This window comes from Pan paniscus, chromosome 9 (genome assembly GCF_029289425.2).
Source record: "Pan paniscus chromosome 9, NHGRI_mPanPan1-v2.0_pri, whole genome shotgun sequence".
Taxonomy (NCBI): domain Eukaryota; kingdom Metazoa; phylum Chordata; class Mammalia; order Primates; family Hominidae; genus Pan; species Pan paniscus.
The window spans coordinates 121856108-121883915 of NC_073258.2; the positions used below are offsets into that span (position 1 = coordinate 121856108).

A 27808-nucleotide genomic window follows, 5' to 3' on the forward strand; every position below is an offset into this window, starting at 1 on the left:
CACAATAGGGGGTCACTGGAGACAATGAGCATCAAGGAGAAATGGATTAAAGAGGTGAGGGGACTCCTTGCTAGGGCACTTCTTTCTAAGCAAGTTGGAAACAGAGTATACAGCTTTCAAACTCTTGACAAGAAGACCAAGCTCAGGGCGCATTGAGGGTTCTTTTCTTCTGAGGTGTGGAGGCTAGATTTAACAGTTACTTCGGATTATTAAAATGCATTGCAGGATCTGCTTATTCAATGATTTGCATTTGTTTTCCCATGATGTTAGTATTAGTCACCATCTCTCCGTGAGCCTGAAGAATAATGGCCATCAGGATGACAGTGTGAAATGAAGTGCTGGGTAAAACACAGCCCACAGTGCAGGTCACTGCTGTGGCCCTTAGAAATGCAGGGTGATAAGAAAGTGCTTCCTTGGGACACAGGGTCCTTCTATGACTCTGACCTTTCCCTGCATTGAGCAGCACCACAGGACATGGAAAATCCACTAAGCCAAGAGAAGCTAGAAATAAATGTGCTATCTATAGACCAGACAGGGTAGGGGGGTGAGCTGCAGAAGGTGAGCCACTCCTGGGGGCACCGCCGTAGCCCATCTCAGCCATCCACAGCCAGAGCTCAACAGAGACTGCCTCGCTCCTGCCCCCACCCTCAGGCTTCATTGCAGCCAAGTCTGACATGGTTCAGGCCAACAGGGAGGTTTTCAGGGCTCTAATAGCCTGTGTCTTTATCACTCATTGCCAGTCAGGTGGCCATCAGAGAAGAGTGGGGTTTTGAGCATCACTCTGGCTTGGTTTAGTATCATGAGCTTGTATTGATGCCTATTCTCTACCAAGTCCTCGGGGTAGAAAAATGAATCAAACATGGCCTCTGTCCTAAGAGAGCTTAGAGTCTAGTGCAAGAGACAGACATTGGCAGTTAATGTCCATGTAACATGAAGTGCTGCAAAAATGTTGCTCATGGAGGGCGTGAGAGCACAGAGGAGGGGTTACCTAAATCAGCCAGGAGAACCTTAGGGAGAGCTTCCTGGAAGAGGAGACCCAGAGCTGAGGCCTGGAGGATTACACTTGCCAGGCCAGGAATGAGGTGAGGGTGTCTAGGAAAAGGAAATATTGGTGCAGACTCAGGGTGGGTAGTAAAGTGAGGGATGCAAGGAGACTTTGCCGCAGAAGACCTTGCTGGAGAACTAGGTCAAGGTCTGTTGTTTAAAGGAAAACTCTCTCCAAAAACTCTAATATGTGGTCTTATTTCCAATACTTAAATATTTGAAATACACTCTCCCCCACTCCTCCCATACCTTCTCATCGTCTTCTGCAACTTCCTCCTCCATCCATCAAGCCTGTTGCCATTCTAGCCTCTCTCTTTTCCTCTGACCTCCTGCCTCTGAGCTCCCTCTTTTCCTCCATTTCTCACTCACAGAGAGAGAGGCAGGGCAGTGGTGCCAGGGTGGAGGCAGCATGCGTGGGGTTTCTGAGACACAGAGAAGCCGAGCCTATCTGAGTCGAGGGTGTTCCTGTCTCAGGGCTCTCCTTGGCAATGGCAGAATTTGCAAGCCTTTTAGCTTCATCCAATTATATTGCCTCCCCAAGGCATTGCCTCCTGAGTGACATCAGGTAGCCAGGGATATAGAATGCAAGGTAACTTAGGAAGAAAAGCCAGCTGGCACCGATCGGTCTCTGAGTGCAAGGCTTTTACTTTATTCGCTGTGAGCTTTCAGGACAGATCAGAGTCTCCATGGCCTGATCTCACTCCTCCTCTCACCCTCTACGCACCCTGTCACTTAAATGACTGTCACTGCATCCTCTCCACCTCCTCCCTTCCAGGTACCGAGAGTGAGGCATCTCTTCTCCTCCCGTGGCCGCTCTCCCTGTGCCACCTCTTTGTTGCCTTCCCTGGAATCTTGGCCCTCTGTCATCTCCTCTCCCTTCTGTGTCTTTCTACAGGGTCCTTCTCTTCAACTCATAAACATGCTCATTCTCAAACAAGCCTTGCCCCCAGTTCCCTACTAGCTTCAATCCAATCTCTCTCCTCCCCTTTCTGGTCAGACTCCTTAAGAGCATCATCTCTGCTTCTGAATCTCCTGTTTGTTACTTTATTTGCTTTTTGCTTCTGCAACCCAAATTCTGGCCTCATCTTCCTACTTAAATTCTCTTAGTAAGATTGCTGATGTTTTTATTTTACAAAACGAATGGGTGTTTTGCAGGTTTTATCTCATTGGCCTCTTTGCCATGTGTGTATTGGATACAAGGCCCTTCACGATCCGGGCCCTCCCCACCTGTGCATTTTCATCTCCCACCACTCCCAAGCCACACTCTATGCCCCAGCAGCACTAAATTGCTGTAATTATTCATATTTATCAGGATATTTTTCCCTTATCTACCTGGGGCTTTGCTGGGGCTGAGCCCTTTACTTGGAATTCCCTTGTCTTCACTCCCGCTCCTTCTTGACTGGCCAACCCCTTCTCCTCCTTTGAGACCGGGTGTGGGCATTGTCTTCTGCAGGCAGCCCTGATCTTGTGCCCAGGCTGAGGCTGGTGCCTGTGCATCTGTTTACCTCTATCTTTGCTTTTATCACATGATATTGTTATCTGTCTGTGTACTCGCCTCTGCCACGTGCCTGGGAACTCCTAGGGAAAGGCCGTATGTGCTTTATTCCAGCCTTTAGCACAGTGCCTGGCACTCAGTGGTGCCAAATCAATGTCTACTGGATGAATGTATGAATTCTGCCTCAACGAATACTCACAGAAGAGCAGATAGTTGAGTTTTGAAGGGTGAACATTGCCCCAGGAAAAAGGTGGGGTCAAGGGCATCCCTGTTGTCTTAGGTGAGGTTCCCTAGAGCCTGGGAAAGTGAGGATAGCACCAGGGCAAGAGAGCTCAGCAGGGCTGTGGTCCAAGGTGCAGACCAGCTTTAGCCTGGACTACTGGGAGCCCTGGCACTTGACTCCCAGTGTCAGCCAGTCATTGGCCAAGGGCTACCCTTGAATTAGGGGGTCAGAATCTTCTGGGCAAAGTGGTTCCCATGGGGCCAAGGCCAGCTGTGAGTTATCATTAGCCCATAGACGCAGAGCCTGGGGTTAGGGGCCCTGGGTAGAGCATGGAAAGCATCCTTCACACTCACAGCACAGGAAATGGCAGGGTGGAATGTCACAGCTTGGTTCATTTAGGGAACTGCAAACTGTTTGATGTTGCTGGTGTGCAGGAAGCCAATGGGGTGGATCTGAGAGGCAGGGCCAGCTCCTAGAGAGCCCAGGGTGATGTGCTAAGCATATCAGACACTTTACTCAAGCCCTGGAGAGGGCTTTCAGTATTGGATTAACTGCTTTCAATTGCATTAAGATTATTGGCGTGGCGGTAGTGACTGAATGGAGGGACAATCCTGGGGCCAGGGGGACAAGGTAGGAGAGTACACTACAGTCAAGGTGAAAGGTGATAAGAGTCTGAACCAAGGGAGGAGCAGTGGCGTGGAAAGGGTTGTCAGCTAAGAGAGAGAGGAAGGAGGTTGGGGGAAGGGATTTCTGGTCAGAGAACAATCTTAAAACACCTGCTTCTCCCACAAGGCAAACCACTTCACCTGTGAGCCCTTGCTGCAGTGAGCAAGCTGGCTGTCTCTATCTTCCATCATGCACTAACCCGGCCACAGGCTATAGGATTTGGCTCCTCTGAATCAAAATAGTTCAAGGGCAGTGCAGTCCTGGAGTTTACTGTTAAGGGATTTCCCTCTTGTCTGAATTTAAAAATATGTGGGAGGAAACATATGTCAAGTGCCCCCTCCATGGGAGACATCGTGCTGGGTGCCTGGGGGGTAATGAGGGGAAGGTGGGCATAAAGATCAATAAAATGTGGTTCCTGCCCTCAAGTTGCCCATAATCTTGTAGGTGAGATGGAAGAGCGTACACCCAGCCATAACATAAGGCAGACTGTGATGTGTGCTGCAATACAGTGTATGCAGGCTTGATCCTGGCCAGCGGTAGAGAGGAATACAAGAGAAGTATAAATAACCTGCCCTGGTTACCCAGACAAGGGAGTAATTAATTCTGACCACGGGCTCAGAAAATCTTGACTTACAGAAGAGGTGACATTGGAGCAGGGTCTGGAGGATGAGAGGGATGTTGATGGGTGGAGAGTGGCATTTCAGACAGAGGGAACAGCAAAGTGAAGCCATCCTTCAAGAAAAAAGAAATCTCGAAGGAATTAATACACTGGGGCTTGCCTAAAATAAATTCCATGGTAGAGCTAGAAATAGAAACACAAGAGTTCTATGTTTTGCTAGTTCAGTCTAAACTTTAATTGAATTCTTATTACCTTTACATTACCTTGGAGAAAACAATTTGAACTCCTGGGGGAAATAATGCTATGTAAACAGAAGGCACTGAAATAAATAGGTATATTAGTGTACCAAGGATAGTCATTTGTGTCTGTTCAAATCCTAATCATAATAGTTGACTGACATAAACAACAGTACATGCAAAGACTACATTCAACCTGCTCAAACTTCCCTCTGGGACTTGTCTTTCAAGAGACTCATCGTTAGGAGAAGAGCTGGGAAATCTCTGGGCCAACTGTGTTTCTCCTCCTCATCTCTTCTCTTACAGGTCAACAGTGAACGGCTCTATCTGCCCCTGAAGCTGGGGCAAGGGAAGATAAATATCTTTTCCTTTGGCTTCCACGTGGTGGTGGAAACTGATTTTGGCCTGAAGGTTGTATATGACTGGAAGACCTTCCTGTCCATCACAGTCCCTCGGAGCATGCAGAACAGCACCTATGGTCTGTGTGGCCGCTACAACGGCAACCCTGATGATGACCTGGAGATGCCCATGGGTCTGCTTGCATCGAGTGTCAATGAGTTTGGGCAAAGCTGGGTGAAGAGGGACACCTTCTGCCAGGTGGGCTGTGGGGACCGCTGTCCATCCTGTGCCAAGGTGGAAGGTTTCTCCAAAGTGCAGCAGCTGTGCAGCCTGATCCCCAACCAGAACGCTGCCTTCTCCAAGTGTCACAGCAAAGTTAACCCCACCTTCTTCTATAAGAACTGCCTGTTTGACTCTTGCATCGATGGGGGCGCGGTGCAGACCGCCTGCAGCTGGCTGCAGAACTACGCCAGCACCTGCCAGACTCAGGGGATTACGGTGACTGGCTGGAGGAATTACACGTCCTGCAGTGAGTCCTTCTCGTTGTCCCTCCTTGTAGCTTCTCCTCTTTCTTGATTGCTCTGGGAAGGCCAGTCTTCCAACTCCCTAGAAGTCAGAGCAAATTGAGTAGCAATTTAAGGATATGCACTTTGGAACTGAGTTTGTTATCTGAATGAAGCATGACATGTAACCTCCTGGAGCCTCCACGTCCTTATTGGTAAAATGGAGTTAATATCACTTATTTCATGGGTTACCCTGAGGATGAAATAAGATCATGCATATAAATCACAGAGTATCACACGTGGCACTTGGATGCACAAAGTTCACAATAGAATGCTAACAAGAGATTAATGAAAGAAGGATTAGTTACTAAATTCTAGCACCTCATGGGCCCATCCTTGTGTTAATAATCCACATGCTTTGTCTAAGCATGTTATTCTATTTGATTCATATATGTCATGTTTCAGTCTTTGTGTTTATGAAACAGAGCAGAATATTAAGAGTACATTAGAGAAGGAACTAGAGCCCCTGGATTCTAGCTTTTACTCTGTCTTTAAGGATCTGTGTGACCTTGGGGCAATTCACTTTTCCTCCCTGGTTCTCAGTTTCCCCTTCCATAAAGCAGTGGTAATGCTGCCTTTACTGTTCATGCCTCAGAAATGTAAAGGGGATCCAATTAGGTAATTGAAAGCCAGGCACACTCTGTGCATGCCAAGCGGTATTGTTATATTAATGGCTTGCTCTGAGCCAAGACCCCATGCTAAACATTTTATCAATATACCTCATTTATTCTTCTCAATGACCCAATTAGTCAAGGAGCAACTGAGACTCAGAGGAATGAAGTAACTGCCTAAGGTCATATAATCTGAGTGGCAAAGTCAGGACTTGAGCTTCTAACCCAAAGCCCAGGCTCCCAACCCATATACTATACTGCTGGACTATGTGCTGGGATAATTTACCTGCATTTAGCACATAAGAATAGGAAAAACTTGTTGGGGGGTTGGGGGGGGGTCGGGAAACACTGTTGGTCTTTAGCTAACCTGCTTTGATCTATTTTCCTGTCTCAATCTCATTAACAATAGCATATTTCTTTAAAAAGCATATTCCTTTTAGAAGGTCTGTAGCTCTTTTAAAACTACAAATTGATCCTGAATGCATAGAGCTCTAACTAAGCGATACAGCAGGGTCCCCAGAGAATCAACTCCCATTTTCATCTGGAAAGGGAGATTCAGATGAAAAACCAGAAACAGCATTGTGGTTCAACACTCACACAGTCAGTTTACATTCCACACAACTGGATTCACGTAGATTGTAAGGGAAGGGTGGGAGGAGGATGAAGGCGGGGAACAGATGCCATCCCATTTCATCCAGGCTCAGTCCCTGAGTGGGTGAGGCCAGGCAGGGTGGGAAATGGTGCCAGTAGGGATGACAGTCCAGACAAACCGGCCTCTGATGACTTCAATAAAATAAATATGCCTATAAAAAAGCTCGGGTCTGGATAAATCCCCAGAGCTACTCTGGATTCATTGGGGTCATTCCAGTAGGACCAGAGGGCTTGTCTTCCTCTAAATCAGAAAACCAAGCTTTGGACGCAAAGGCCTAAACATGGTGCAGAATGGGGAAGCTGTTTTGGAAGGGAAAGCTCTGCTGTTTCCCCTTGAGACATGTTGTGGAGACTTCCCTCTTCACCTGCAGCCACGCCGTGCTGGGTGTACTGCTCTCAGGGTGGCTGGGGTGGGGACAGGCATGCCAAAAACCAATGTTTCCAACTGCAACAAACAGGGAAATGCACACAGGGGGCTAATGCCAGGAACTCTCACCTCAATTGATGGGTCTTAATTTTTGTCACTCATGGGAAGGAAAAGAAATTGAGTCAGCAAGGCCTCATAACCTTACCTGCAAGGAAGAAGGGCCCCCACTACAAAGCTTGGCTAGGGATAAAGAGTAAGAAGGTGATTTTTCTTGTCTTTCTCTCCCTTCTACCAGCAACCCTTTCCTCTCCCCTCCCAAATTTCTGTCCAAACATTGGTTACCTCCTCTCTACCCTGGCTCACCAGTAATGGGAGCTCCACTCATGGCACCCAGAGCCGAGTCTGCCCTGCCTCATCCTCAGTCTCAAGTCCTATCCCTTGCCTTCTACCAGCTTCCCACCAGCACGTTCCAGGCCAGTACGCCAGGGCCAACAGGTAACTTAGAATCGTTCCCATCACAAGGAGACTTAGATCTTCCCTACCATGGCATTTCAGGATAGAGGCAAAGATCCAAAAGTTAGAGCACCTGAGGAGATGGTGGTAATGAATGGCAAAAAGGAAAACTAAAATAGGAGAAAAAATATATGTTTTAAAGATGGTATGGGGGTCAGGCTGGGGGAGAGGGTGTGGTTGGAGGCAGCTTCCTTTTACATTTTGAATCTCAGAACCAGAGAAAAGCTTCAGGAGACTGAGTCCTAACTCAGCCATTCGACCTGAGAATAGGGTTGTTTGTAACTGTATCTGATGTGACTCCCCATCATGTGAGGGCAGGCCCCATCTCTCTCCACCTCTCATTCTACCAAAAATTAATCCAATCTAGCAATTGCTTGATAGGAGAAATGGTGCTTTAGGAGAAAAGGGGTTAACCTAGAACTGCCCATCAAATTTGTGCTTTACTGGTGACAAGGTAGAATGCTGGTGTTTTTCAATGATCTGACTGTTCTATCAATGGAATAATTTATTACTCAATTACCTTATTTGTAAACTCGTTGGAAAATCTTGTAACCTAAGTTGAACAAATAGGCTTACAGGGAGTAGGGAAGTTAAATTGTCTTAATTACTAGCCTCTCCTTAAAATTCATTAAGCTGAGTCTATCATTCTTTCAGTCCCTTAATTGGGGACTGTAATTAGATGGTATTAGATGGTGAGAGGAGAAAGAGAAGGAAATAAAAAAGGAATAAATGACAGTTCCTTAGCTCTCACTATGTGCCAGGTTCTAAGTGGGATCTGGGGACTCATGCATTTACTTCTCATGGCAACCCTGCCAGGTAGGTCCTACTCATAGTCCCATTTTTTAGAGGAAGAAACTGAAGCTCAGAGAAATGAAGTCACTTTCCCCAGGAAGGTGGCCTGGGTAAGTTGGAAAGTGGCTCCTAAGACAGTGCTCTCCCTTCTGTGCAATGCTACCTCTCTGAGCCTGGTCAACCAGTGCCTAACATGTGGCCAGTCAAAGTTGGTTGTCATCGTCATTTTCCGTTTTATTGGAGGCAGCTGCTGCTACTTCAGAGTGCTGGGTCCAAAGTCTGGTAATTAGGATTTGTCTTACATATTTCTCCATACATCTAATAAATTCCTGTTGAATAATTGTTTTAAAAAATCCTTCTATGACTACAACTGTTACTACTGTGAGTTGCAGAAGTTATTATCGAAGTACCAGGCACTATATCAGGAGCTTTACGAATTGTATCTCATTTTATTTTGATAACTACTTGATGAGGGAGATATTATGATCCCAATTTTATAGATGAGAAAACAGAGGTTTAGAGAGAGTAAGTAACCTGTCCATAGTGACACTGCTTAATGGCAGAGCGAGGCCTCAGATCCAGGTTGGTCTGATTCCAAAGCCCCCGTCCATTCTGTTGAGCTGAATTGCTTTTTAGGGGCTCCATTCATCCTGTCTACCAAGGCACAGATGCTGGGTATGGCAAGAGACAGATTCTTGACCACGGTACAAATCCAGGTGCAGAGCCCAGGTCATCACGCCACAGCTCTCAGTACATCATTTGGTGGGGAGAGAGAAGCAGCAGATGAGTTCTAGGAATCTGAAAGTTTGTTTTCCAAGAATCAGGTGTTTCTTAGCCATCTGTCATGTTCTCAGCACTGTTTTGGGTGGCATGGAAGAATCAGAGTGTGAAACGTGGTGTTTATCATCTAGTTGGAGAAATAGACCCATGTGAAATACTTAAAGAACAAACATCTCTAAATTGGTAATACCTCTTCCCAAATGTTACAATGTATCACAGACCTTCAGTCACTGTTAACACTGGCATATGAACAAGTTAAACAAATAAATAATAAAAATAAAACAAGTGAATACTGGCACATGAACAGAAAGACCAACCAACGGAAAGAAGAGAAAGTTCAGAAACAGGCCCAAACACTAAAGAGAAATTAGCGTATGGTAAAGCTGGCATTTCAAATTACTGGGAAAACATATTTGTTATTCAATGAGTAGTAAAAGGTCAAAGGGCAAACTAGCTGGGAAAAGCTAAATCCTTCCTTCATTTCGTACTCCAAAATAAAATCCGGGCAGAACAAAGATTAAACAGAAAAAAATTAAATCACAAAAATACTAGAAGAAAACAAAGGAGCGTTCTTGATAATCTTGCAGTGGAGAGAACATTTCAAAACAAATTACCCAAGGCTAAAAGGGAAACTTGACAAATTTCATTACATTAAAAATTTTACATCTTTACATGGCAAGGAGATAACAAACAACTTCAAAAAAAGTTTAAAAATTATTTAAAAATGAATACAAAGTCGAAAGACAAATGATAAATATTTTGTAACACATATGACATACCACAAAGGCCTATTTTAATTTTTTTTTTTTTGAGATGGAGTCTCGCTCTGTCACCAGGCTGGAGTACAGTGGCACAATCTCAGCTCACTGCAACCACTGCCTCCTGGGTTCAAGCAATTCTCCTGCCTCAGCCTCCCAAGTAGCTGGGACTAAAGGCGCATGCCACCATGCCCGGCTAATTTTTGTATTTTTAGTAGAGACAGGGTTTCACCATGTTGGCCAGGATGGTCTCAATCTCTTGACCTCATGATCCACCTGCCTCGGCCTCCCAAAGTGCTGGGATTCCAGGCGTGAGCCACTGTGCCTGGCCAGGCCTATTTTAATTTTTAAAGAACTTTTATAATTTAATAATAAAAATTTCAACAACATGAAATGTGAAAAGGATATGAAAATGCAGTTAACAAAAAAAGACATACGAATGGATTATAAACAAATGAGAACAAGAGGATCAACCTCACAAAGAAATGCAAACTAAATAAGGAGATGGCACATATAGCATTTTAACTTTGTTTCCAAGGATCAGACAATTTGGTGATAGACAATCAAGGAGAGTGTGGGAAAACAAACCTCCTCCAATAGCGCAGGTAGGAAGACAAATTGGCACAGTCTCTTTAGAAGCAACTTAGCGGCATTCATACCATTTCACCCAGTAATTCCACTTTCAGTAATTTATTCCACAGATGCCCTTACTCATGAGGGCAAAGGTATACGTACAGGGATGTTCACTGCAGCATCAGCATAAACACATAAAGTACAAGCAGCATGCAGCAGTGCAAAAGCAATAACTTGAGGCTAAATGGAATGAATATTGTCATAAAGAAAGAAATGAGCAGAAATGTGTATATATTATGCTCCCATTTATGCAAAAAATAATGGGCAAGGCATACATGTATGCTTATGTGCATACACACACACACAAATGGGTGCTTGTATATGCATAGAACACTTCTGGAAAAATCGACTATAGTTTGCTATCAGAGGTTGCCATTTCATCACGCTTTTTCTTGTATGGTTTGGATTTTCTACACTATGCAAGTATTATGTATTAAACTACAAATGTTTTTTAAAAACATATGGTATTGTGAGAGTGGTTATATGAATCAACACGTGTTAAAATTCATAGAACTGTGTACTCTAAAAGTAGGTGTTACCGCTATGTAATTTAAAAAATGAAATAACCCCCCATATAGATACTGTATACGGTATGGGGTAGAAGTTCCCACATAATGGTAGCTGTGCTTTTAGTATACGTTGATTGAGATAATAGCTTCTACGAAACTTTTTAAGCAAACCTATCTTTAATGATTGACTAATACTGAACACTTACATGCCAACCACTGTTCTGAGCACACAGACTCACTTAATCCTTTGCAACCAGCCATGAAGTGAATGCTATTGGTATCTGTATTTATAGATAAGAAAGCTGAAGCTCAGAGAGCCCGAGTGATGCTCTGGGTCTCTTATAGCTGGTTCCAGAGCCCACACCCTTCACCAGGACCCTACCTGCCTTCTATAGAAGCATCTAGATGCATTTGAAAAATGGCAGAACATAATTGACATGAGTCAGTTTGCACAGACATGTGCACATGCACACACCCATGCATGCCAGCACGTGTACTCATGCACACAAACACACACAGTGTACATTTGCCTTCTCAGAGATCATGGGGCTGAGGCATCTACTGATGATAAACTGCTGGCTTAGAAAAACGTTCTGTAGAAGCTCTGGGGTGTACAGGAGCTGACATTGGTCTAAGAGGGAGAACTATATAGGTAAGGTGGGACTCCCGCTGGCACTTGAAGAACCAGGAATTTGGATAGGCTGAGAGGATGAAGAAGGGCATGAATAAGAAAGATCAATGTGAATGAAGACCTAGAGGCAGGAGGAGTGTGGGTGCCCTGGGAGGTTATCAGGTGACATGTCTAACTGGAGATTCAGATGGGCGGTGGGTTTAGGTGGCAGGCCATAGAGGATCTCAATGGCCAGGCTGAGGTGAGGACGACCATGATGTGAGAAGCTCCAGCCACCTCCGTCTGCATGTTGGCCCTTTATTTAAGCAGGAACGAATCAGACCCAGGCTTTCTGTGAGCAAAGAGGGCAGTAATGAAGAAAGGCGGCAGACCTCCTGGCTCCTGCCTCTCCCCGTGCCTTTCATCTCCCTGAGTAGGTGAGCAATGGCCGTGAGAAAACCCTCCTCGGTGCCGTGTGATCGTGCGAGTCTTGACTTGTCTCTCTTGTTCCAGCTGTCACCTGCCCTCCAAACAGCCATTACGAGAGCTGCGTGAGTGTCTGCCAGCCCCGCTGCGCCGCCATCCGCCTGAAGAGTGACTGCAGCCACTACTGCGTGGAGGGCTGTCAGTGCGACGCTGGCTACGTCCTCAACGGCAAGAGCTGCATCCTGCCCCACAGCTGCGGCTGCTACTCCGATGGCAAATATTACGAGGTATGGGAGGCCAGCCCGGCCTTTTCCTCCTTGCCAATGATCAGATTCCTCTCCAACTCTAAGAGGTTGGTCAGATTGACCAATTTTCCCACTTCATTATGAAGAGCGTCGTGTTCATGGCAGGGGAATGGGATGGGGGGCAGAGAGGCTAAGCACACTGTTCAGGTGATGCTCTTGGGCACTGAGTGTCAGATTTGGAAAAGCACCTGAGTGTCTCCTTCCTCCCTCCTCCACAGTGGCAAGGTCTCCCGCACTCTGCCTCCCCTACTCACTCACATTTGTGTGTCTGTGTCGTGCCTTTCTCTGATTTTCTGTCCTGTAAATCTCAGTTTGAAAGCTTCAGATAGAGCTACAGTTTGGATATACGGTGGCTGTAAATCTGATATTTGTAGCTGTCTTAGCTAAGGACATTTGTAACTGGAAAATATGGAGCTGGAGGCTGAGTGGGGTGGACTTCCCTCTTCTGTCTGTTGAGGCTCCGTGAGGGTAGCTGTGGCTGCCATCTCCACGTGTGCCGTTTGTCACTGTGGTATCATCCCTGGAGTTTGGTCTGGACTGCTAATGTGGTGCCCCCACATCCCACCCTCTGCGGCGCCCTCAACAGGAGTTTAAACATAGAGTTAATGAAGATGCCCTTCGTAGATGTTTCTCAATAAAGCATATTAGTTCACGAAATCATTTCACTTTTTGGACTTTGTAATCTTTCCATAATACTAAGCTAGAATTCCATAATACTAAGCTAGAAAAGCTCTTGCCTAGACAAGGTATTTAGTTCATGGTTCGACCTCAAGCCCATTCTCTGTTTAAATGATATCAAAACCATGTGTTGGCAAGTTAGATGGTTAACAACTACAGATAATTGAGTATCTGCTGTTTGCAAAGCACTGTGCTGGTGGTATTGTGGGGGATGAGAAAGCACGTCCCCTGCCTTGAGGGTCTTAAAAATCTATTCAGAAGAGAGAAACAATGTACTTTAAAGAACAAGAGATCAGTTACAAAATAACCTATCAGCAAGTGAAAAATAATACCCTACAGAACTAATCAATTTTAAGTGAAAAAGAATAGTAGCATTTAAAATAAATCTAATTGAAATGTCTGAATTGGAAATCAGCTAGGCAAAAAATAAATAATATCTCCTTTTTTAAAGATGCATTGACTCATTCAAGTTGCCCTAACTTCGGGGATAAATAAAAGAAATGTGGACATTACCCTCAATTTCACTTTCAGTGGAGAATTTATTTAAATGCTATATTAGAAAGACAGGGAGGAAGTAAGGTAAAATAGTGAAACTAATCAAAGGAGACTTTTTGGGAAAGGGGGTGTTGAAATGAGCTCTTAGAAATGTTATTTGAAAGGAAAAGGCAGAACATGTGGAAAAAATTAATGAATTCTGTTTTCTCACAGTTGAGGAGAAGATATAACTAGGCTCAAAACTCAAAAAGCACTCTCTAAACTGTGTTCTCCAGCCCAGAGACTTACCAAAACCTATCCGTTTCTCAACTGTGCCATGCACCCTCGGCAGGCATCCTGAGTGTCAGTGTGGCATAATTCAATGAAACCTGGGTTCCATCCTAGCGGTACCACTGCTGGAGGTGTGACACTGAGCAAACGCTGTCATTTCTCTGAGCGTCTGTTTCCCTGTGAATGAGATGTGACTAATGATACCAACCCAGTAGGGCTGTTGCATAAATAATCTATGCTGGGTTCCTAGCCTAGTGCCTGGCATCGAGTCCTTCAATAATTGGTAGCTGCTATTGTTATTGTTGTTTTGTTATTCTCTTGAGAAACGTTTTGTAAACGAAAAATCCAGCCGTGTTAATGAAAGGATGCAAAGAAAAGCCCTTGGAACTCTCAGGAAAAGCATGGTCAGCTCTTGGCTGCTATTAGTACTACAGTGTAAACATTATGAGCAGTTTTTCATCAGAACCTCAGTGGATTTTGACAACAGCTTACATCCGGGAAGCAGCAAACTCAGAGAACAAAGAATCCACATCTACTTGCCACCATTCCAAAGTGCCTGGGGGCTTGTTCATAGAACAAATTTCTTTGGAAATGAATAGAGAATACGCCTGGCTATTAGCATGTAGAGTGATCACCCAGCTGTCATTGTCATGTATGATTCAAGTAAAGAAAGCAGCGTTGGGCCAGCCATTTTACCGTGATGCTAGTTTCAGGATCAGATTCTCTTGTGGATGAGTTATTTACCCTTTATCGTATCCACATACATCAAGTTATTTTTCTCTTTTCACCACTGTAATGTCTGACTTCTTATCAGAGAGAGGCCAAACCATCCACTCAGTTATTCTATAAATCTGATAAGAGAAATGAAGTCAATTTGTGAGGCTGTTGGCACCCAGAATATGTTACATAAGTCTGGAAGGAGAGTAGACTTAGTTCCAGGAATGACTTCACTTTGAGGATGAAAGAATCAGCAATAGCATCTTGAAGTGCACTGCAATCAGGAAACTTGTTCTGGAAGATCTCCTCTATCTATTTACCCTTGAATCTGAGTCATATCTGTAGTTGATATCCAGGGTTTTGATGTCTCTAGTTAAAGCAGAAAACTGACCAGATAGAAGCATAGGCCTTTTTGTGCTATTGAAAGATCTTTTCTGGATAACACTATTTTGGTAAGTCGATAATGCATTGAGTGCCCACATCTCTATGACACAGTCTATTTATTGGTACCACATCCCACTTGGACAATCATGACCAATTTCCAACAGTTTCCTGGAATTCTTAGTCTAGAGCAAGTGCAACATCAAGAATGCAAACTCTACCAAGCAGAGTCGTGCCTGCAGATTGCTGCCTGTTTTGGGAAAAAGTAGAAAATAACATTCTAGTTGTGGGACTCCTGGGAAAGAAATGAAAAGGAAAGAATAGCTGCCTCCAGTTGAGGATATGCTATGTTGTAGGTATTTTATATAATGTTGTATAATTTCTTCACCATCTGAAAGAGGATGAGCCATTCTACTCTTGTAATAGCAGCTTCTATTTATTGAGTGCCTATCTCATGCCGGGAAGTGTGTTTTATACATCTTATTTAATTTAATCCTCACAACTGCCCTGTAAGACATTATTTTTAATTTAATTTTATTATTATTACTTCCGAGACAGGGTCTCTCTCTGTTGCCCAGGCTGAAGTGCAGCGGCAGGATCACAACTCACTGCAGCCTCTACCTCACAGGCTTAAGCGATCCTCCCACCTCAGCCTCTGGAGTAGCTGGGACTACAGGCATGCACTACCATGCTGGTTGTTATTATCATTATTATTATTATTTTGAGACAGAGTTTTGCTCTGTCACCCAGGCTGGAGTGCAATGGCACGATCTAGGCTCACGGCAACCTCCGCCTCCCAGGTTCAAGCGATTCTCCTGCCTCAGCCTACCGAGTGGCTGGGACTATAGACATGTGCCACCACGCCTGGCGAATTTTTGTATTTTAAGTAGAGATGGGGTTTCACCGTGTTGGCCGGGCTCCTCTCAAACTCCTGACCTCCAGTGATCCACCCACCTCAGCCTCCCAAAGTGCTGGGATTACAGGCATGAGTCACTCCACCTGGCCTATTATTATTATTATTATTTTAAGTAGAGATGAGGTTTCACTGTGTTGCTCAGGCTTATCTGAAACTCCTGGGCTCAAGCAGTCCTTCCACCTCAACCTCCCAAAGTGCTGGGATTACAGGCATTAGCCACTGCACTCAACCACAAGATATTATTAATATCTCCAATTTAGAAATGAGCAAAGTGACACTGGGGAGGTGAGTAACGCTACTCAAGATGGCACAGGTGGGGATACAGGACTAGATTGAAACCCAGGTGGTCTGATCCCAAACGTTCCTTTCATGGACCCCAGGTGTTCTTTGGATCTTTCACATTCAGGACACGTGGGAATGAAGGTACTTCCATCAGAAGTAAATTGGAAGCAGACTAGACACAAGAAAGGGTGAGGATTGTGAAATGTGAAATGGTTAATCAGAAGTGTTGGTCATTGCTTTCTTACGACTGTTTAAGATTTGAAGGGCCAATTTATCATTCTTGAGTGAATTTTAATTTCATCTTTGAAGCAGAGTCTGTACTTGTTAGAAGTGTGATTCCTTGATGAATATTTTCTACCAAATATTCTTCCTCTTTACCTAGTTCCTCTAACAGCTGCACATTCAGGTTGACTGTGATTAGTTCTACAATCCAGCCACAAAGATTTCAGAGTTCTTGATTAAAACCAATCAAGTTATGGCCGGGGTGGTGGCTCATACCCGTAATCCAAGCAGTTTGGGAGGCTGAGGCAGGAGGATCACTCGAGCCTAGCAGTTCAAGAACATAGTGAGACTCCGTCTCTACAAAAAATACAAAAATTAGCTGGGTGTGGTGGCGTGTGCTTATAGTTCCAGCTACTAGGGAGGCTGAGATAGGAGAATCGCTTGAGTCCAGGCGTTCCGGGTTACTTACAGTGATCTGCGATTGCACTACTGCACTCCAGCCTGGGCAACAGAATGAGACCCTGTCTCTAAAAATAAATTAATAAGTAAGTAAATAAATGCGTGTCAAAACTGCGTATTGTTTGGCGTCTGAGTTGCACGGAACTGATGGAGCATTTGAGTTGAGGCCGTTTCCCCACTGCTGCCTCCTACAAATTCCAGCCCCATTAAAGATAGGCTAGCCAAGCCTGATAAAAGACGAGGGGGACTGGGCTTTCGGGTCCCCAGCCCTGACCACAGTCTGAATTTAATGCAAACGGCGCCTCTCTTCCAGCCCAAGCAGCTATTTTGGAACAGCGACTGCACGCGGCGCTGCCGCTGTTTCCGTCGCAACCTGATTCAGTGCGACCCGCGCCAATGCAAGTCAGACGAGGAGTGTGCGCTGCGCAACGGGGTGCGCGGCTGCTTCAGCACCAAGACCTCCTACTGCCTGGCGGCCGGCGGCGGCGTCTTCCGCACCTTCGACGGCGCCTTCCTGCGCTTCCCAGCCAACTGCGCCTTCGTGCTGTCCACCATCTGCCAGAAACTGCCCGACATCTCCTTCCAGCTTATCATCAACTTCGACAAGTGGTCGGCCCCCAACCTCACCATCATTTCGCCCGTCTACTTCTACATTAACGAAGAGCAGATTCTCATCAACGACCGGAACACGGTCAAGGTAACCAGCCTGGCGACCATTCTTAAGAAGGGGCCCGGAAACAAGGGGTTGGCTAGGGGACTGTGTAGGGTTCTCCCAGATAGCCAAGTTGTAGGATAGATTGTTGCTTCATGGTGTTCCACACACAGTGACCAGGTTTTAAAGAATCAAAGTATGAAGATGTTTTAAGCCTGAGAATGGACACCATTTGGTTCTTGGCTGATGATTCCAAAGGCAGGAGACTTGCAGGGTCTCAGAGCCAGGCAATGGCGTGGGCGCTAATAGAGCTTCAGGTGATAAATTGTTAGATAAATCAGTTTTTACCCTGATTGCTTTCCAAAAAGCATCTCATTTGTTTTTAACAGCCCTTAAGATTATTCTTGGCTCTGCCCTCTTGTAGTAAGACCCACCCTTCATCTTTGCCATCCTTTCTATAAGCTAAGAGAAAGCAAGCACTTGCCTAAAAAACACCAATCTGAGTAAAAACCTGACTCACACCCCCATTATCCGAGGGCCCCGTGATGACATGCTGAGGGGCAGGAAATGGGAGGCTGCTCTTGGTGGATTTCTCTTAGGTTGGCTCCTCCTTAGGCCCATTGCCTGGTTTCTTGTGTATCTTACACCTGTGTGTAAATAAATGTAAACCCCCCACCCACCCTCACAACAAACATGGCTCTCCGGCTTGAATTCCTCCCACCCCTTCCATTTAAGAAGAGCATCTGCTCAGATGCACTGTTGACGGTGACCCAGCCTCTCAGCTAGAGCAGGCTGCTGTGGCAGGTCGCCCGGAAGGATGGAGCCAGGCCCCAGCACTGTGAGCACAGAGAGGCAGGGACCCGGAGAGAGCCACATTAACAATTTTTGGAATTGAGTGTTATTGTGTGTATCTGTTTTCCACCTGCTCAGATAATCAGGCCTTGAGTGTATCTTTAATTGAAGAGTCATCAAATAGCCTAGTATCCAGCATCAGGCAAAAGAGCAGCAGTATTTTGTGAGCTTAAAATGAAGAATCTGAAATTTAATACCGGTTTTAACTTCAATGAAAGGTGCCACTGTTTTTAACATTCTCATTCCTTTCACAAATTGGCCCACATCAACACGACAGCCTTGGTCCAGAATCCAGGAGCTAGAAAACGAAAATGACCACCCAAGAGAGCAAAACTGACATTGTGGTTGAACAAAATACCCCAAGCTAGTCAAAACAGTAGAGACTCATTTTTGAAAAAGGTGCCTACTTTTTTATTTATTTTAAGGTATAAAAGCTACTAATAGCCTGGGGAGAATATTTTTATTTTGTAAGTACAGGAAAAGCAAGTTATATTCTGTCCCAAGGGCTAAGGAAAGAAAATGTTAGAAAGCAGAAAAATGACAAATGCAGAAAATAATGTGTGTATAGGTCCTCTGGGGGGACCTCCAGTTTGAACATTATAAGCAAGAAAACGATAAATATGGCAATGATGCCCAGATCCATTTTAACTGTGTTAGACTCTCCTTGGCGCAGGATTGGGATTTCATTTTCAGTCATTGGTTTATGCTGGGGAAAGTTTTAGACACAAATCCAGCCATTCATTGTGGGTTATACTTTTCTAAGGTTTCCTTATCTCTCACCTCCTCTCCCCTACTTCTGCTCCATAGTTTGCTTCCTTTGGGGCAACTACACAGTAAGATGAGTGAATGCCTTTAAACTCTAGGGCAGGGGCCAGCAAATCTGCTTGCTGCCTGTTTGTGTAAATAAAGCTTTGCTGGAACACAGTCACACTCATTTAGTTGTATATTGTCTATGCCTGCTGTCATGCTGCAGGGACAGAGTGGAGTCGTTGAGACAGAGATCACGGGGCCTGCGACACCCAAAATATTTTCCCTGGCCCTTTCCTGAACAAGTTTGCCAACACCTACTCTAAGCGTAATTATTTTCTTTTTTCCTCCTCCAATAGGTGAATGGCACACAAGTGAATGTTCCATTTATAACTGGTTTGGCAACCAAAATCTACAGCAGTGAGGGGTTTCTGGTGATTGACACCAGCCCAGACATCCAGATATACTACAATGGTTTCAACGTCATTAAAATCAGCATCAGCGAGAGGCTGCAGAACAAAGTGTGCGGTCTCTGTGGCAACTTCAACGGGGACCTAACAGATGATTACGTGACCTTGCGAGGGAAGCCGGTGGTAAGCAGCGTGGTGCTGGCCCAGAGCTGGAAAACCAATGGCCTGCAGAAGAGGTGAGGGTGTAGGAGTTCAAGCCACTAGACTTGGTGGCCCAAGTTCTCTCACGTCCATGGGTGGTGTGAATGAGGAATGCCTTTTCCTTAGCACTGCCCCTGCTCTCCTACAGAGATGAGCCAAAGCTCTTTGGAGTTTTGATGCTAAAAATGGGCACATCAGAGACCCCAGTAATTTCGTGAACTGCAGAGGAAGGAGTTGGGCTTAGATGATATAACTCTAATTTTCACGTCATCCAGCCCTTGGCTAAACAGAAGAGTGTGCCCAGGATGAGAACTCTGAGGCCTTGACCAGCTGCCCACATGGGACCTAGGCACCCCTGCTGGGTGTGGAATTAAGAGGTGACTGAGAAGAAGAAGGGCTATCTTTGACTCCCTTAGTGCTGGGTCTAATTGTGTGTCCTTGCCTCTTACAAGAAGGCTTGCTGTGGTTGTGTAGGCAGAAGTTGGTGGGAATCAGGAAAGCCTTTTTTAAAAACAGAAGTTACAAGGTTATTATCAGGCCCACCCCTGGCCAGCAGAGAGAGAGTGAGCTAAAGAAGTTATTCCAAAGGTTTTAAATTTAGGGCCCCTCAGGGCTGCTGAGTATGTGGATACCTTTCTGGATCTGTAGACATGCTTCTCTTTCTTGTTAGTTCTCCGCTTGTACAATGGCTCAATCACATTGCTTTACATGCTAAATATCAGCTAAATCCCCAGTCCTGGAAATCACACTTTAAGCCTCTTTGACCCTGCCCCAAGTGGACACTGAACAATGTATCATATATTAGACTATCCTGTGAATTATGGGACTCAGAGCTGTGAAAATTCTTGGGCAATATCTTGTCCAATCTCTTCCTTTCCTAGGTAAAACAGAGACTAAGACAGTGAATGACTTACATGAGGAGGCCCCATATATGGCAAAGCCAGGACTAGATTCTAGGATTCCTAATTTGGTGCTTACTCTAGAATACCATGCATCGACCTACAGATAGAAAAGAGAGAACTTTGGACATTACATTTAGAACACTACATTAAGCCATTGTAGTGTTTCCAAAGATAGGCAAGGTTCAGTTCCTCCTGAGGAATTATGATTCTGTTTGAATTTGGCCGGCCTCCCTCCCTCCTTCCCTCCCTCCTTCCCTCCCTCCTTCCCTCCCTCCTTCCCTCCCTCCTTCCCTCCCTCCTTCCCTCCCTCCTTCCCTCCCTCCTTCCCTTCCCTTCCCTTCCCTTCCCTCCCCTCCCCTCCCCCACTCCCCCTTCCCCTCCTCCTCCCCCCTCACCTCCCTTCCCCTCCTTTCCCCTCCCCTCCCCTCCCTTCCCCTCCCCTTCCTTTTTAAATAAACTATTATCAGCTGGACACCAACTTTCTTGTAATGTTTAGCTTTTGGTCCCTAATGGCTAAAGTGGAACTGGCTTAGAAAGCTTCCTTTCAAATCTTTAATTCCACGAGGTATCATTACTATTATCATTGTTATTGGTTATATCAATACCTGTTAATGGTTATTATATCAATCATATCAATCAATTATGTCAAAGTGTTCATGCTTACTATATCAATATCGGCCTTTCATGTGGCACTTTGGCCACTAATCCATCATTCCATTTTACCCTCACTGTATTTCAGTGATATAAACAACAGGAATTACCGTTTTACTTTCTTAGATGGATAGAATAGAGACTAGCAGTATCTTACTTGCCAAAGGTCACAAAGCTAGTGTTGGAATTGGCACAATGCACTAGCTTCAGGGGTAGCAAAACAGGTACAGATGCGATTTACCTTCCATTGGAGATCTCAGATGGTTGTTTTTGCTTCACTCAGTCTGACCAGACCTCTTGCCCCCAGCTGCAACGAGCTGCAGTTCTCACAGTATGCAGCCATGTGTGACAATGTGCACATCCAGAAGATGCAGGGTGATGGCTACTGCCTGAAGCTCACCGACATGAAGGGCTTCTTCCAGCCCTGCTATGGGCTTCTCGATCCCCTCCCATTCTACGAGTCCTGCTACCTGGACGGCTGCTACAACCACAAGAAGTTCCAGCTGTGCGGCTCCCTGGCCGCCTACGGGGAGGCCTGCCGCTCCTTCGGGATCCTTAGCACCGAGTGGATTGAGAAGGAGAATTGCTGTAAGAGAATTATTTTATTTCTGTGGATTCCATTTTCAGTGGAAAGAACAGCTTTGCTGGTAGCATTGCTTTTTCTAGGGATGACTGGTCCTCTCCAGATTTACTCATAGATCTGCTTCCAGGATTGGATAGTAGAGAGCTGTGAGCTGCAGCCGAGATTCAGTGACGGGCCCCTCCCGTGGAGCCTAACCCACCTATGGCTCCTGTCCAGTTATGGGATTTGGAAAACAAACGTGGGAAGATGGGGCTCTCTGGGTTGGAAGAGCCCTGGTTAGTGGCTTATGAGGTAGAGGGACACAGTGTGGGATTCCTGATGGATTTTAGTTCCCAAACTCAGCTCCACCTTGGCTCCTTTAACATGAGGCCGCCCTCTATCAGAAAGCGAAGGCACAGGGCAGGTGGAAGGCAGAGCTGGAACTGAGCTGGTTATGTCCACCTGGGCTCACAGGAAGCTGCAGTTCGATTGACTGTGGAGAGTACATATATTAGATCAGCTGGTAAAATAAAGATATACAGAATCTTGTGGGGTTTTTTCTGTAGTAAGAAAATTATTTTGATGTGTATTTCTATTATTCAATTTGTTCATTTTCTTACTGTGTTAATCAAATAGGAGAGCAATTATAGATGTATACAAACACATATAAATGTGCCGCAGACATACATGTGTGTCCATATACATAAATGGTCACTCTCACTAGTGTGGCCAATGGAATGTGTGTTTTGTACTCTGACCCACAACACCAACCCAGTGTGTATACAGGTACCACTGTGAAAATAGGCTGACTCCAAGATGATACACACACATTGGTAAATTCGCAGACCAAACCTGATCAAGTGTAGGAATACACTTAATTCAGAGCCTAAAAACAATGCAGTTAATTAAAATACATTTCAGTGATTTCAGAAACTGTGAACAAGCATATTCCTAGTCTCTGTTGGAAACTAACAGAAATATTTGTTATTAGTATTTTACTCTGCTCTGTTAATAAGAATACTCATGTTCTCACTCATAGGTGGGAATTGAACAGTGAGAACACATGGACACAGGAAGGGGAACATCACACTCTGGGGACTGTGGTGGGGTGGGGGGAGGGGGGAGGGATAGCATTAGGAGATATACCTAATGCTAAATGACGAGTTAATGGGTGCAGCACACCAGCATGGCACATGTATACATATGTAACTAACCTGCACATTGTGCACATGTACCCTAAAACTTAAAGTATAATAATAATAAGAAGAAGAATATGAATACTTTCAATGACTTTAAAAATTAACTGTTTTGAACTTTTCAAATTGTCAGGAATTTTAAAAAATACATATATCATTAAAAAAATACTCAAAGCTTCCCTCTATCTAAGGGCATGTCTTATTTGCCAGTTGGCAGATGGACCACCACGTTTGTAAATAAACGTGTCCTTCCTGTGGGCTGTAACCTCTGCACCATCTTTCTGTTGTTTGTCATTCTCGTACAGAGGTGGTGAATCATAACTTTCGCTTGGTGGCTATTATGTGCTTAGCACTGTGCTAGGTATTGGACATACTGGGCCAGTGAAAGGATCTTTATAAAAGGGAGCTTTTTGAAAATAAATGTATTTAACTTATGCTGATGTCTTTCTTTCAGTTGTCTTTCCAGAAATTAAGACAGGCTGATGTTGAGCCATCCATGCACTCCCACGTAATGTAATTAGTTACCTACCAGAGGGGCATGGCGGCTGATCAGAAGAGGTGTATGGAGCTGTGGGCAGCTTGGGATTTTTGTTTTGTTTTTAAATTCTTTTTTCCCTGTGTGTGTGGGTATGTGTGTCTGTGGTGAGAACATGAAACTCTACTCTGTTGGTAATTTTCAAGTGTACAGTGTATTGGTACTAACTATAGCCACTTTGATGTTCAGTAGATCTCTTGAATTTATTCCTCTTGTCTAAATGAAATTCTGCATCCTTTTAAAACTCTTTTTTAAAAAACTCTTGAAGCCAACTTGGCTCATGCTGGGATTGAACAGTTGTTTCTTTAGCACTGTCCATCATATAGTGTGATGAACAGGAGGAATATTCTGTCTTGATAGGCAGAGCGATTCTTTAAATAAAGAAATGAACATCTAAAAGAAAATGCTCCTAATTAGTGGTTCTCAGACCGAGGCGTTGACTATCTTGCAGGTGATCTCATCTGTTACAGAAATATTGTTCATAATAACATCGTGATGATACTCCACATAACATCTTTATTGTACTTATGATGTTTTGGCAAAACATCACCATGAATCTAAGTCAATGCTGGTGACTTGTGTGGAGGTTTTTCCTTTGTCTCTTTTTACAAAATCAAGTAGAAGATCATGGGGGAAAGTGGACCAAGAATCGGAAAGGACTAAGAAGCCCTGGTGTGGGAGACTCTCTGGGATCTTACTGGCCCTAATATGTTCATTATTGGCACGTATTTATTGTGCACAAACCATGAGGTGGTTGAGTGCTGGGATGTAGAGATAAATGATCTGGATGCTACTCTTTATATAAATATCAGTGCAAATCATTGTGCTATAGTGTAGTAGGTGCCTTAATCATGGTAAGATGACTGGGGTTAAGAGCATCTGTGCATTCAGTCTTCACCACTTACCTTCACTTTTGACCTTGGGCAAGTTTCAACTGTGAAATAGAGCTTATAATACTTAGCTTGAGGAGTATTTGTGAGGGTCAAAGAAGCTAATCCAGGCCCATAGCAAGCACCTATGTGCTAGCTATTGACATTATCTTCTGGAAGGTTGCCCTGTCTGTTAACTTGCAGCTGCCATCTGACCATTTCCAATGTGATTAAAGTGGCAAGTCTGGAGTGGAACCAAAAGCTACCGCATGTAGGTGTGAAAATCAAGTTGTGCATGTTTCTGTGTGTTTTTCTTTTTAGCAGGAGTGGTTGAAGATCCCTGTGTGGGGGCAGACTGTCCCAACCGAACTTGCGAGCTGGGCAACGGCAGGGAGCTGTGTGGCTGCATCGAGCCACCCCCCTATGGAAATAGTGAGTGACATGGGCCACCTCCCCACCCAGAAAGGCCCCATGGGAGATGCTGCTCTGGGGAACGACCTTGATGCATCCCACTTTGTGAAGCTTTCCCAAATAGTGAAGCTTTCAGGAGCACTTAAGCAGAACAAGGAAGCAATCTGACTGCTTCAAAGTATAGCTACATCCTTTTCTTCAATACATGATAACACACAAATTTGTACATGAATGGAACCAGCCAGTTCCATCTGAGGCCACATTCAACATCAGAAAGGTCCAAATTGATCTTTTAGATGCACAAGGAATAGGGTATTTTGATGCCAATATGAAATAATTAGGACGAATGTTATTTAAAGCCAGATTTATTTGACCCAAAGCTTTTTGGTCCTGAAGATATATACAACTGAAATGTCTGAAGCAAGCCATAAATAACTAGGACTCCAGGACTTGTTCCTAACTGTAGCTCCCTTGGTGTGGAAATGGCCTTGTCCACTGCCGAGCCTTCCTGGATGGCTGCTTGAGGCAGAACTGCTTTGCCTTCCATCTCTGCTCCCCTTCCTGAACCAAATAACGCAGAGGCAGTTGCTAAATTTAACAGCATTCGGGAATGAAAATCTGGTTGACCAAAGGCTCCTTAGGAGGGGACAAGGGCTTCACCTAAACAGATAAAATGTTTTTCTCTGTTTCTGTAGTGCTTATTAGCCAGTGTTTATATGCTCAAGAGAAAATGTCAATTGGTGCCTTGCCATGTCAAAAAGCAAGCTCCTAGTGCTCACCTGGGAATCGCTAGGGTTCTGCTGAGCTGAATCAGCAGGGGCTTCAGATGTGGTCTGGCCAGCACTGCTGTCCCTTGGAGGCATGTTCTTCAGCCAGGCCACAATGTGCCAGATTTGGCATGTTCAGTATGCAGCTTACAGAAAAGTAGCTGCCACCAGCAAGGTGGGGGAAGACCTGGGTTTGTAAAGAAAAGACAGAAGACACTTTATTAGCATTTTTATCCTTTTAAAAAGGCTCTGCTAATGCCCAGGTTACTGCTTTGAATGAATTCATATGCTCATTTGGTCTGATCAAAGCATAATTAGAAATGCTGCAGCCTTGGAGTGGAGATCATTTGCCTCTTCTAAAGGAGAATGGAAATGGGATGCTTTGCTCCCACTCCTGCAGCAAGACCGACTCCACTGATTTGCCTTTCGTAATAACTGTTCCCACAGACTCACATGACATTATCGATGCAGAGGTGACCTGCAAAGCAGCCCAAATGGAAGTGTCCATATCTAAATGCAAGCTCTTCCAGCTCGGTTTTGAGAGGGAGGGCGTGAGGATCAATGACAGACAGTGCACCGGCATCGAGGGGGAAGATTTTATCTCCTTTCAGATCAACAACACCAAAGGGAATTGTGGAAACATTGTGCAGGTGAGAAAAGCAGCAGGAAAGAGCACCTGGCAGAGGCAGCGACAGTTTCGAGTGTTTGCACATTTATTGTCCTGAAAACCAACTTCAGGGTGATCTGCTTAGAAATATGCTCCTTAGAAAACAGCAATAGGCATGTGCAACATGAAAGACAGCAAGAGCAGTCATCATTTGATGCTAAGTGATTGACGGAGTTGAAAGAGTGAGGTGTTTTTTCCTTGGTTTGGGATGCCTACTGTGGTTCTTTCTTCTGTATATGGACAGGATTGTGTCTTCTTTTCTGCTTCTATTGCTCTTTGAGGCAAATACATATAGGCTTAGCTATTTCAGGGGGTAAGGGAGTCCCAAACCTCATTTAACAGGTGGCTTCAGGCCGAGTGCTATGGCTCATGCCTGTAATCCCAGCACTTTGGGAGGCCAAGGCAGAAGGACTGCTAGAGGCCAGGAATTCAAGACCGGCCCAGGCAACATCGCAAGACCCTGTCTCTATTTTTAAAAAATCTAAAAATTAGCTGGGTGTGGTGACAGTGCCTGTAGTTGTGTCTACTTGGAAGGCTGACATGGGAGGATCATAAGCCCAGGAGTTCAAGGCTGCAGTGAGCTATGAATGTACCACGGCACTCCATCCTGGGTGATAGTGAGACCCTGTTGCTAAAAACAAAACAAAACAAAACAAAACAAAAAAACAGCTGGCTTCAGAAATATAGTGAGGTCCCAACTTTTAATGTCAGATTATCCAGTGTATAGGTTAGCAAAGTATCTTGTTTCTCTTCTTTTTCCATCTTGCTCTGTGTCTTCTATTCATGGCTCTATTCCTTAAAACTTTTACCAGAGGCTGAAAGGAGTAAGGAGGTGAAACTTGCACTTGTTCATGTTGGTCCTTGTAGGCATGTCTGGTAATGGATTTGGTGGAGAAGAGATTTTGAATTAAGCATTGAAAAAGAAGATTTCTATTACCCAGCAATGGCAATAGTTCATGCTATTCCTAGCTTGGGGTCCCACAGATAAGTGGGGTCTGGTAGTGGTTAGAATTCAGTAGTAGATGAAATCACCTTCCACGGGTATTCAAGGTTATCAGACTGAAGGGTGCTGCTGATATCTATTGTAATACTTTTTTTCCCTCAAGTAAATGCTAAGGCTAGCTCCATGCTGATTTATACTGGCCTCTAAATTATGTATGGAAGGAAGCCATTTCTCCACTTTCAGGGATATGGATTTGATATGCAAGCTACATACTCACTCCCAGATGTAACGATTTCTGACTTCCCCTTGTTCTGCAGTCCAATGGCACGCATATCATGTATAAAAACACACTCTGGATCGAAAGCGCCAACAACACTGGCAACATCATCACCAGGGACCGCACGATCAATGTGGAATTTTCATGTGCTTATGAGCTGGATATCAAGATCTCCTTGGATTCTGTTGTGAAGCCTATGCTAAGGTAAGGTGTCTCCTGGGCTGTGCACATTGCTTTTTCTATTCCTTGACAGTTAAGGTTAGCATAATCAAAATTGCTAGCGTTTGTCTTTGATGCCCTAGGAAAAACATAATTCACGTTTCTTGAGCCTAAATGCTTTCAACCAGCATTGTTCAGTAGAACTCTCTGTGACGATGGAAATATTCCATCTGTACTGTTTAATGTGGTGGCTACATGTGGCTGCTCAGCACTTGAAATGTGGCTCAGGGGGCTGCAGAATTGAATTTTTAATTTTATTTAATTTCATTTCATTTAAATGTAAACTGCCCCATGTGGCTAGCAGGTACTGTATTGGACAGCACAGCCTTAGACTTTGCTACTACGTGCTTTGCTTTCCCTCTGCATTCTCAGCCTGAAAAATGGTAG

General features: G+C 44.6%; 1 protein-coding gene across 2 annotated transcripts in view; it reads left to right on the forward strand.

The window, feature by feature from the left end:
* Positions 1-27808, forward strand: part of LOC100980308 (tubulin-specific chaperone cofactor E-like protein) — a 170742-nt gene that overhangs the window by 120924 nt on the left and 22010 nt on the right. For both annotated transcript variants that reach the window (XM_057299275.2, XM_034933906.3), the window contains 8 exons: positions 4590-5151; positions 11923-12122; positions 16874-17257; positions 19171-19457; positions 21283-21563; positions 24459-24569; positions 25763-25965; positions 27243-27406. In XM_057299275.2, the coding sequence (XP_057155258.2) occupies positions 4590-5151; positions 11923-12122; positions 16874-17257; positions 19171-19457; positions 21283-21563; positions 24459-24569; positions 25763-25965; positions 27243-27406 (2192 nt within the window). The remainder of the gene's footprint in view (positions 1-4589; positions 5152-11922; positions 12123-16873; positions 17258-19170; positions 19458-21282; positions 21564-24458; positions 24570-25762; positions 25966-27242; positions 27407-27808) is intronic.